A 12,241-nucleotide genomic window follows, 5' to 3' on the forward strand; every position below is an offset into this window, starting at 1 on the left:
GAAATAACAGCGTGAAGAGAGAGAGGCCAGAGTGCTATTTGGCTTGCATGTCAGAGCACATTTACTTTGTTATTGGATTGGAAATAGAGCTTTCCAGGAAGGAATATGTACCTGTAAATTTGTCTCTCTGACAATGCTTTTATTGCGAAACAGACATAAGCTGGTAGACACAAATTTTAAAAAATATGGACTCTCCATATCCTATTGAAACATGGGATATGGAAACATGACAGACACCAGGCAGATTCCCCAAGTCAAAACTTCTCCAAATTCACATGCTAAATATAAATCACTTTTCATTGCAGGTTCAGATATCAAAATCTAACATACTCCAAATGGAAACACTGAGCAGACTTTTGTACCACTTTAGGATGTGCTTGATACTATGACACGTCTCTCTATTTCAAATTAGACGTGGCGAGGTTAGATACCACTTCTCATTCACAGTGTAGCCTATATATGCATACATAGCCTGAACAATGTAAGTGCGGTTTGTTTCAGACCTTCAGTTTAGTCCATTCAACCGACAAGTGCCGACCTTCATGGAAATGATTAAGGTGTTTGGCCTCCCTTTCTCAGCGTGCACAGCAACCGTACTGGCATGTTTAAATGAAAAAGAAGTGGCGTACCAGGTCATCCCTGTAGACATTCTCGCTGGGGATCACAAACGACCTCCATTTCTCTCAATTAATGTAAGTTGTGCTCCAGATTCGATATTCTATGTATATATTGTACGTAATATCTATCATCTTTGAGTACATGCTTTAAGGTTTCTTTATTCATTGTGTTTCATGTTTCCAGCCGTTTGGACAGATTCCCGCCGTTCAAGATGGGGCTCTTACCTTAATCGGTAATGCAATATTACACTATTCTTTTATAACATAGTTTAGGTTTGGGCTAGCTTCAATATTGGAATCATCGGTTAAACAGTGAAATGTTATATTACATTAAGTGTATTAAAGTTGCTAGCATTCCATGTTGAAGGGAGGGATGAATGATCAGTTCAACAGTGAAATGTTATATTACATTATATTAATATTGGCTTTTTTGCGTTGTGTTGATTGTGTTAAAGTTGCTAGTCTCCATATTGCATAGAAGAATGATCAGTCTAAAGGTGAAATGCTATATTATATTATATTAATTTTGGCTTCTTTTGTTTTAGTTGCGTAAGTGTATTAAAGTTGCTAGCCTTAATATTAAATGATTAATCTAACTGTCAAATGCTATTAAAATTGTTAGATTTAATATTAGAAAGAAAAATTATCCCCAAAAATGAAATACTAGATTACATTATATTAAAATCAGCCTCTTTGCTTTAGTCAATGAAGTGTATTAGGGTTTTGTTTTGAGAATCAGCCTCTTTGGTTTAGTTAATTAAGTGTATTAGGGTTTTGTTTTGAGAAGAATTCATGTGCTGGTTGATGTAGAGTCGAGAGCGATCGTTAAGTATTTGGCTAAGAAATTCCAAGGTAGTACCTGCGATCTTTTGGGGAAAACAATCGCAGAGCAAGCGGTGGTTGAACAGTGGTGCGAGGTAGAGTCGCAGAAATTCAATCCTCCATTTTATGCGATAATGGAGCAGGTTTTCATAAATCCGATGAAAGGATTAGGCCCCACGGACGAGCTACTGCTGGATAGGAACGTGGAGAAGCTGGGTAAAGTATTAGATGTGTACGAGGAGCGGCTGTCCAAGAGCAAATATTTGGCTGGAGATTCGTTTACCCTGGCGGATCTCCACCATCTGCCTTACCTCCATTATTTGGTGAATGCTGTTGGAAAGGGCGATCTCGTTTTTTCCAGAAGCAATGTGCATGCATGGTGGGAAGACATCTCTTCTCGCCCGGCATGGAAAAAGGTAGCCCACAATATGAAACTCCCTTCCCTTCCCTGCATCCCATCACAGAAGTAATTTCAATGAAATTAATTGGTTCTCACCATTCGCTTCAGTTCGTAGATTATGTCTGTTATGAGTGACGCATTATAATTCGTACATTATGTGTATTACGCACGGACTTGTGCCTTCCGGAGGTTGTTTCTCTAAGAACATTCCCATCACTGCCGTGTTGTTTTAGTGATTCATACGCCTTTCTTCCATTGGATTGCGTTTTAGTAATAGAGTTTCGTTTAATTAGCCTTTATAGATTTTGAGGTATTTTTGGAATATGTAATCTACATAGTTTCTGGGCAAATTTGCATATATAACTTTCATAAATGGTTTCTAATTTGAATTTTTTTCTTTATCAGAAATATTTTTGGAATCTCTAATTTCATATCAAATTTACATGTTTTTGTAAATTGTCTTTAGCTTTTTAGAATTTGAATTTGTTTCTTATATAAACTTTTGTTGAGTGTGGTTTTATATTTATACTCATTAATATAAGATTTTATTAATTTTATATTATAATATTTTGAAAAAAATCATTTTTAAATTATTTAATTATTTTAATGAGGTTTATTTTATTGGAATTAAATAGTTTAATCATTTTACTAATTACAAAATTTTGTTCCATTATTCTCTTCATGGTCACTACATTAATGGATAATAATTCAAACCACAAACTTCTTTGCATATATAAATTATATGATTAAAACATGTTTAAATTAAAAATGTATAACGTGTGATTAAAAATTTAGTCCCCACTTGTTAATTGCCACCTATCCAAATTAACAAGAAGTAGGAGGATGAAAAAATTTGTGCTGCAGTATAGTATACTGGTAGAAAATAGAGCTACTATGTCTAAATTCCTATTTAAATATAAACAGGGCACTTATCATAGTGGGGCGCAGTGAAATACAAACTGAAATTTCCATTGAAATTACAATTTTAATATTTTATTATACTCTTATTTCTTTATCATATATTTTGTATCTGAAATTTCCATTGAAATTACAATTTTAATATTTTGTTATACTCTTATTTCTTTATCATATATTTTGTATGACCCTTGTAATTTCTAATTGCTGTAATATATATTAGCCACATATCACCAATAATGCTTAAAGCATCATAACCTATTAATAGTCCTAATTATAACCTTTAAAACCCTAGACACAACTAGTTTGTAGAATAATAAATATTATAATAATAATTAGTGCTGGTTTAGAGTTGAGAGTTGCAATGTTGGTAAATAATTAATATCATGGTAAATTTTGTAATGGTATGGGATTATGTGTTATAGATATGGTGAGTTATAATATTTGTGAATTGATTTTATATCAGTAATAGGATAGAAAAGATAGGTTTCTAAAGAATGATAACTTTAGGTGGTGGTATAGAGTGGTAAGTGGTGCTAAAAGAAAAGAATATAATAATTGAAATTACTACACTTAGAATAACCAAACTATCATTTATGTAATTGTTGGGCAAGTTGAATAGAAGTGTTACATCATGTATTAGTATTGAAGTTATATGACAATTTCCCCCCTTGACCTAACCTCCACATGACAGTTTCACATTCATGAGAATTAATATGAACAATAAATTCTTACAGTTTGTAGAAAAAACCCTTTGCAATTTTTGTAAATAAGAAACTAGTGAAATTGATTTTTGGAAATGTGTAATTATGAGATTACCCAAACACATTGTTATATTCTCTAAATACATTGGCTGATTCTCTATTCTTAAAATTAACTTGCAGTAAAAACATCAGAAAAGTGTGACAGGATCCCAAATAAGAGTTGGCAGTGCTTCAACAACAAAGGAAAGCGGCATTGTGAGTTATGTAGAAAATTGCGTTATGAAAGAACATAAAACCTATTTTTTTTTATTGAAATCTTAAATGTAGGAATAATGGAGAGCATTCTCAATGGCTTGCATGTGGTTAAGTGTTATCTATGTCAACCATCGTGTCGATCTGTGTATGAATGAAAGAAAGAATTGCTTAAGAAAAGCAGCAACCTATTATCCAAAAAAAACCCACGTGGATTGAGGATCAGTTTGAAGTTCGAGGATTATCTGCTCTCAGATATAGATATAGTGAACTCGCTTAACCAGGCGACAGTCATAGTTGGGTAAATCTTAGCTTTCACTGTGCATACTGGTGTCGAGGGCCGTAGTCACAGGCTTAAACGGTGTTTGCAATATTATCTATCTCACAAACAACCTGCTAATAATATCCCTCTCACAAACAACCATCTAATAATACCATACGAAATAAATTTCAGTCTCTCCTCTAAGCCTATGGTTATTTTAGACAATAAGATTTTCATGCCATATTGCCTGTGATATCTAAACAAACAACCCTCTAACAATGCCATACGAAATAAATTTCAGTCTCTCCTCTCAGCCTATGGTTATTTTAGTCAATAAGATTTTCATCCCATATTGCCTGCGATATGTAAACAATGCAGCACAATCCTGGCCTGTGCTATACTAATAGCCATTGTAAATTAAATCATATATTGAGAGGTTTTAAATGGATTTCTACCATAATCTGAGTCAAGTTATTGATTTTATGTTCGGTTTGGTATGCAGTTCCATTTTATGAGAGAGCGTACAACTGTTTGCATTAGCTTGTACTAGCACAACGAATTAGCTGACTCTAAGGTAACCTCGATGTTTCTGGTCAATAATATGAATATTCCCTCCTCAATGAGCCTGAAAGCACTTGCAGTGGACTTCATAGTTAGTCTATTGGAGCACCTCTCAACATATTAACGATTAAGGGTTACCATCAAATTATTGCAAATGATGGGAATATTGACCCAGTTCATTCTACTTCTATGGATTCTTTTCCTCTTTTGGTAGACAAAATATTCATCTTGTTGTTGCGGTTGGAGAATTCCTCTTACATTGCAGTCAAAAAGCTTGTTCATGACTTCTAATCCTGCTAGGTGACAAAAATTGTAAAGAAATAATGGAACAGGAAGTTGTTCTTTTCAATATTATTAATTAGTTAAATAAGATTACATTGGAGACATCAACATTGAATGCAGTGAGATTGAAGTTAACTCTACTAATTGAAACTGAACTAGGACACTTGGATGGACCATTTTGACACCTAACAGGTTGTTGAATTAGATTCTCCAACAGTCCCCTGAATTACAACCACATAAAATTTAAACTAAGATGTTTGATGGTCTATGTTACAATTTAAAAAATTTACATCAAATACATTTACTTTTCTTCTTCTCTTGTTAGAGATCACCATATTAAATTTAAACTAAGATGTTTGATGGTCTATGTTACAATTTAAAAAATTTACATCAAATACATTTACTTTTCTTCTTCTCTTGTTAGAGATCACCACATAAAATTTAAACTAAGATGTTTGATGGTCTATGTTACAATTTAAAAAATTTACATCAAATACATTTACTTTTCTTCTTCTCTTGTTAGAGATTGCTGCAACATAATTTTATAGTAAAAGAAAAAAATCTTCAGTACTCAAATACCTCGAAATTTCATTTAAGTTCTGGGCATGCAAGATGTCTTCAATATGCATTTATGCAACTTCTATGCACACTCTATAAGGGCATGGTGTTGCAAGCCATGCTTCAAGGAACATTAATTCTTCTTCACAATAGTTCTATGTACATGAACACTAGAAATCAATCCTAAGTGTAAAAACATTGGAGAACAGCATTGGTTTTTTTCCTTCTACTCTCCAATGAGAGTTATCCCCTATTTCACTTCCTTCTCTACCTCTTCCAATTCTTTAATAACTTGTGATTTTGCAAACATGTTGTCTTCCACTTGGTTTACACACTCAATTGGGATTATCTCGCCAAATAGTATTATGTCAATATGACGTTTCTCTTGCATCAACGGCAACCATTTATCATTAGAAAAAAAAAAATCATCAAATGTAACATCAGCAACAATAATTGTTAGATTCGCCATAGCATTGACTGCTTCAATGGCAACATCACTTTCATCAGCAAGCTATGTTTGCTAGATTAACCAAATCTTCATCCACTTGTGGTTGTTCATTGTGGGAATCACAAGCATCTACTTGCTCCTTCTACATTACTTCTCCAATTTTCCCACAACCATCTTCCAATGGTGGCCGAGCACAATTGGATTCACCAATCTCTTCATCTTCAACTAAATTACTCCCCCTTACACCAAAACTCCTATCAAGGGTATCCAAAGCCTCATTGGTTGTCTTGGCATCTGAAATGAGGCTAAGAATGCTTTCATCTACATACTCTTTTATGCATTTTAATTCAAAGGCATCTGTTCCACTCTTGAGTTCCAATTCTTTCAAAAAATCTTCATACATGACTAACTATTGGTTCGACATTCTTAGCCTCCTGGATTTTCCCATTTGTTGATTCTTGGCACACTAAGACTCACCAAACAAAAAAACTTGAAGACATATTTGTTGCCTGCAATAAAACATCTTTGGGGTGGATTCTTTGCTCCTCTTCTACAAAAAGGGCACGTCTGCAAATTCTCTAGAGTGAAACTCTTTTGACAAAAATTTTCACACACCTTTTCTCATATTTTCTTTTATAAAGTTTATAAACAAACTCTTTGAAGTAGGAAACAACATCCCCTCTTAAAAGTTCCAAAACCCCTTTGTGAGTGAAGGCCACTTTTTAAAAATTATACGAGCCCTTTAAAAAAATAAAATCGTAAGCCATTTAGAAATAACACTAACGTGCTCAACAAATTTCATAACTCTCTTTAAAAACTTTGTAAGTGGATACACCAACAAAAAATGGAAGTTCGTTTGAAAAATTACATGAGCCCTTCCAAAAACTTTGAAAAAGATCCCTTCAAAGAATGACCATTTTTAATAAATAATATGAAGGCCTTTTTTAAATTAAAAAAAAATTAAACTTTTGAGGGAAAGGAAGAACCTTCGTTGAACTCGTCGGCGTCAGGTACGTTGATGAGTCAGCTTCTAACATGAGCCACAAATTTTCATTTTTTTAACCCTCGTGCTCATTCTCCTCGAGCCTTGAATTCTTCTAATAGTGAGCACACTTCACCATGCTCATGGGCAGCGTTGCAATGCAGTAATAATCAGCGCACTTCACATGAATTAGTATTGCATGACATCACTGTCGGTAATTGCAATGTTAAATATTGTAGGTGATCAGTTCAAAAACTATATTCTAATATGCATCATTTATTTCTTAATGGAAGATTATTGTTAAAGTGGTAAACAATGTGATCATGATAGATTGTTCTAATGGTGAATTTGTTCACATGAATTAGTATTGCATGACATCATTGTTGGTAATCGGAATGTTAAAATATTGGTTCAAAAACTATATTGTAATATGCATTATTTATTTCTTAATTGAAGATTATTGTTAAAGTGGTAAACAATGTGATCATGATAGAACAATCTAATGGTGAATTTGTTCTCTTGTTTAAGTAAAGCTTTGTGTGTGGCTTTTATGCATATGTAAGAAAACTATGATGATTACAAATGTGTGTATTTGTTAAAAAAATCATATATAGGCTATAAGTTCTTAAATGTTACAAAGAACTTAGATCGTGATAACAAGAATGTGTTTAAAAATGACTTATTTATCATAATTGCATTGTTATGTCAATAATAAAAACAAAAATGGAAAAGGGTTATGGATTTTCATATGAGCATACATCAATGATAATTGGTAAGTGTTGACGCATTAGATACTAGCAACATACATGTTGTCTCCTTGATGTGAAGTTCTAATTAGATCTCACATTGTTTAGAGTAGGATCACCATCCGGAGTATTGGTCCAACCACCATATCACAAATGTTCATCTTGATTTCAATGGATAACATAAGAGATTATATAAATAAACCTTGAATAAATAAGTAAGTTGACATTGTTAAACATTGATTGCTATGTATAAAAGGATACCTTCACGAGCAGGAGACAAAAGTTAGACTTTGGAAGGAAGTAATAGTACTAGCCTAAGAAAGATACACAAGAGCATAAAAATATTCATTAGAAAAATAGTTCACATAATGATTCTAAAGCGAATATGACACACATTCAATAAGATAAGTATCAAATCCACTAAAATAATTCAATTTATCTAGTACATATGAACACAATGTATACTGTAAAAATCCCAAGAATAGTCCTAAAACATTTGCAATATGTGCATGAAAATTTGTCCGCTCATTGAATTTTAGTTAGGTGAAAGATCCAAGTACACAGTTATAGTGATGAGGTAGTAGGTGCAGTAGTGGAACATTAAGTCACTTCATGCTTCTCCAAAGAATAGTCTTCTCTCCTATGACCAGTAGAGAAGCCAATACTATCTCTCTAAAGCTTAAGCCTCCAAAATCCCTTTGCTTGAGTTATGAGGTTACTTTTATAACAAGGGGAATTACCTTTCGTATCCCCATGACTCTTGAGTTACCCTCACGACTCTTGGACTTCTATAATGACCTTTCCACTTATATAAAAATCTTAAACTTCTAAATGACTTATGAACTTCTCCTAAAAATATTTTGTCCATATATGACTAAGTGACCTTTTATATTCGACATATGATTCTTGGACTTCCACACATTACATTTTTCCATTTTTCTTGAATATACATCATTACATTCCACATGATGATGTGGCATGACACATGGACACACATTTTCTATTATGATGTTACTTGTACAAATACAACTTGACGATGATGACATGGACTTCACGATGAGGTGGAAATGGCAAGTTGTATTTCTTGTCACTTCATCTCGCATTCTTGGTGGTAAATTTGATCTATGATTAATATTCATGAAGGATCCACTTTGTTCTTATCTTCACCCTCCAAAAGGTCTTTGATCAATATCAAAATCCTTTGAGTTATCATGCACTGTCTTATTTCTATCTCGGTCCATGATTTGCTTCATGTCTCCATGATAACTCTCTTTTGTTCTTCTTCTCCACAGATGTTTCTTCATGATTTATCCTTTCTATATACTTTAAGCATTACCTTGTCAATCTAGGAAGGTACTCCTACAAATGAAAATCATTCATGACAAGGAAAAATCAGTCTTAAAATCATCTACCCTATCGCTACCTAGCTCATGGAATGATCAACTCATGATTGGACTAGGAGAGGGTTAAAAGAAGGGGTATTGATAAGGGGGTTGAAGGAAAACTCATCAGTGGATTAGGAAAATCGACTATTCAATTTTATTGTGTTGAAGGAAGTGAAAGGACAAGGCTCATAAGAGGCCTTCAAGGTTCACTTGTGCACTTAAGTAAGGGAGAGAGAGAGAGAGAAGTCAAGGGTGCAAGGTGCAGGTCTGAAGCATGAAGGAGAATCATTTGTTGGTTCAATGTGCACATGTACGCTCAAGGGAAAAGGGAGGGTACAAGGGTGCACACTAAATGGATGAAGGGGTCAATATTCAAGCCTTCGAAGTGAAATTGTGTGCTCAAGAGGAACTAAGAAGGTGCATTTCTTTTAGTCGAAGGAGTGTGCTAAAATGAAGGCTTCAGGTTTCATGACTCAACCATGCACTCTTTAAGAGAAGGATGAAGGATTCATTCTTTAAGAGTGCACCATGCAGTTAAAGGGAAGGAATAAGGCTTCGTGCTTTAAGAATGCACCATGCATTCAAAGGCTTGAGTCTTCAAGAGTGAGCCATGCATTCAAAAGATTCATGCTTTAGGAGTGCAACATGTGCTTTTTAAGAGATAAATTATCATTCATTGTTCCAAAGTGTTCTTCGTTGTTCTAAAGTGCACTTCGTTGTTTTGAAGTTATATTCATCATTCTGAACTTCTTTCAGGATTACGAGCGGGTAGTTCTCTCCAACAGTGGCTACATGTTCATCTAGAATGTACTTTTCACTAAGGGAAATAACAAAAGGCTAGGTAACTTATGCTAGGAGGTAATAATGCACTGTGAGAGGGAGGAGACCTTAGAAAATAATTAGTTAACAAGTATTGGATGAAAAGAAACATCAATGAGGTTAATGAATAATCTAATATCATCACCTAGTAAGAGGGCTAATGCCTTTACAACTTGCACTGAGAAGGACGACTAAGAAGAGCTCTCAAAATGGGTAAGTGCGAGACCAACAAAGTAGGGGAAAGAAATGCATCTTAACACGACTCAAACATGGATCACACACAAAAAATATATTAATTCAATACGATATAATGTAGAGGTCTCATGGACATTATTCACACCTTCAAACGACATCTAAGAAACACCCATTTCTAAGTGCGACAGTTGAAACAACACATTACAATACTTAGAAAATAAATTGCGATAGGAGTGAAGACTATGAAGAAAAGGTACACTAATATATAAGAATGTGTCCAGCGCATATTCCAATGGTATATAATAACATGTAATGCAAAAGGGTGTGCTAGAACTAACTTTGGTGGTATTCAAAGGTGTGACACAAGTAGGAGTGAAAACGACAAAAGTGACACCTACGATAGGAGGAATACATCAAGAAGACACTTGCAAAATGTGAAAAAGCTTGAAAGAGACACATTATAAAATGATTCTAACATAAACAAGACTCTTATTAAAGTGGAAGAAAGTAAAAGTGATAGTGGTGGATGCGAAAGCGAAGGTGTGCAAAAGTTACAGCTAAAAAACTCACCGAAATAGAAGTACAAATGCAACCAAAGTGAAGGAAATTGTCAACAAAAGTGTGCACTGACTGTCTATATGGGCTAAACATCACACAAGAACTGTCTTGATGGTTAGTGCTATTACTGTTCTAGCCTGCATAAGGAAATAACACTTATAAGTTTATCGAGGAATGAGCATGTGTGAGCGAGTGACTTTGACACATAAACATATCATAAACATCAATCGACCATGGAATGAAAAATTGTAGGATCCTCAGTAAGCTGCAAAATTCAAGTGTAGATTTTTTTTTCAAGTGTGTTGATCATAGGGTCAAAATTAGGATAAGGGAAGCCAAGATTATTCAATAGAACTAGTAATAATCGGATGTTGTTGATTACCTTGTTTGCTCAAACTTCACAAATCTACAAGTTGATGATTCAATGATAAATGTAGCTGGTATGCATCATACATATAAAAATATGTTAATTTAATCCTATAGAAATTCATCTAGTGGGTATGAATATTTTAGTGAAAATATATATAAAATCTAATCAGTTAAGTCCCTTATGGACATAGGGTGCCTTTGTTATCACGGCTAAATAAAAATTTGGATAGCAGTTTGAATCTATTTGCATTACAATTTGTTTAACCAACAATAGTTTGTGTGATTGACTTCAATTTAGTAATGTTTCATAATGATTGTCGATTGGATACATATGCACAAATGAAATGTCATTTTGCATGAATTAAAATTGTTTTGAATGGAAATTATTGGATTAGAATGTTTATATGTTTAAAGAGGTCTTATTTCCCTTAATTGTTGTTTTGGAAAACAACTTGATGGAAACATTATTTTCATTTCTTATTTATAGTATGGAAGAGGTATTCTAATTCTCTATGATTTCTCTTAAATGCATGAAAATGGTTATGAAAACTAAATAGTACCAATAGTACTGTCGACAACTATTATGTGGAATAGTACCCACATTTGACAGCTTCAGCACAACAACATCGAGTGAATAACGGTTCAGGATGTCATGGCATCGCTGTCAACAACACTTTTGGCGTAACAATGGATTCTTGTATCAACATGTAGTGTAACAACATCCAATATGTAACAATAGACTGTAACAACATGCAGTATGTAACAACAACCTGTAACAACATCCAATGTGTAACAAATAATTGTTCTACCCTTCTCTATAGTTAATCTGCGATGTCTGTCTACTTGATAGCTTTGTTGTTGCGATCCATCATCTGAAAAGAAGAAGAGTTTCCCAAAATACTTCTTCAATACTCTCCCAGTTAGCCACAAAAAGAATAAGGCATCGCATTACTCAGTAAAATATGGCAAAGTAACATACCAGTGGAATATGTTATAGTGGTGAAAAAACAGGGAAATTGGTCAAGTAAAGTCATAGGCTTAGAGGACAGAAGGGTCAAAACTGGGGAAAGAATGTGCAGAAAATAGGTAAAAAACCACGCCTAACATCTCCCCCTGACTGAAGCAACTTCATGTCTCCATGAATAATCTTAGCTCCTCCCACTGTACCCCCGATGCAAGTCTGTGAAACTGTAGGCACCAGTAGTGTCTTCGCCCAGAGCTCTGAACCCTTGAGTGGCCATCAACTGTCGTGGCCAAGATTCCTCTTCATAGTCACATAGGTAGTCCGGCTCATACTCCTCCACTGGCAACCAAATAAAAGGAAATTTGAATCTGAGGCCAATCCAAAATTCCCCCAGTGTCTGCA

The 12,241-nt window shown here is 34.2% G+C and overlaps 1 protein-coding gene across 1 annotated transcript; it reads left to right on the top strand.

Moving 5' to 3' along the window:
- The first annotated feature begins 536 nt into the window (after positions 1-536).
- Positions 537-2,003, top strand: LOC149192834 (glutathione S-transferase F9-like). The gene is made up of 3 exons (XM_089406456.1): positions 537-692; positions 802-850; positions 1,428-2,003. Exons 1-3 carry the CDS (start codon positions 543-545, stop codon positions 1,907-1,909), a joined length of 681 nt encoding a protein of 226 aa, XP_089262582.1. The 5' UTR covers positions 537-542; the 3' UTR covers positions 1,910-2,003.
- The last annotated feature ends 10,238 nt before the right edge of the window (positions 2,004-12,241 follow it).

This window comes from Pinus tabuliformis, chromosome 2_2 (assembly GCF_031772625.1).
Source record: "Pinus tabuliformis cultivar Carrire ecotype Pingquan chromosome 2_2, CPIR1, whole genome shotgun sequence".
Classification (NCBI taxonomy): Eukaryota; Viridiplantae; Streptophyta; class Pinopsida; order Pinales; family Pinaceae; genus Pinus; species Pinus tabuliformis.

What these genes read in the sequence shown, in the direction of transcription:
- LOC149192834 (XM_089406456.1), top strand. Translation starts at nt 543, where the DNA reads ATGGAAATGATTAAGGTGTTTGGCCTCCCTTTCTCAGCGTGCACAGCA. An exon ending in CTCCATTTCTCTCAATTAAT is followed by an intron (nt 693 to 801) that starts GTAAGTTGTGCT and finishes TCATGTTTCCAG; the next exon opens with CCGTTTGGACAGATTCCCGC. An exon ending in TGGGGCTCTTACCTTAATCG is followed by an intron (nt 851 to 1,427) that starts GTAATGCAATAT and finishes TGGTTGATGTAG; the next exon opens with AGTCGAGAGCGATCGTTAAG.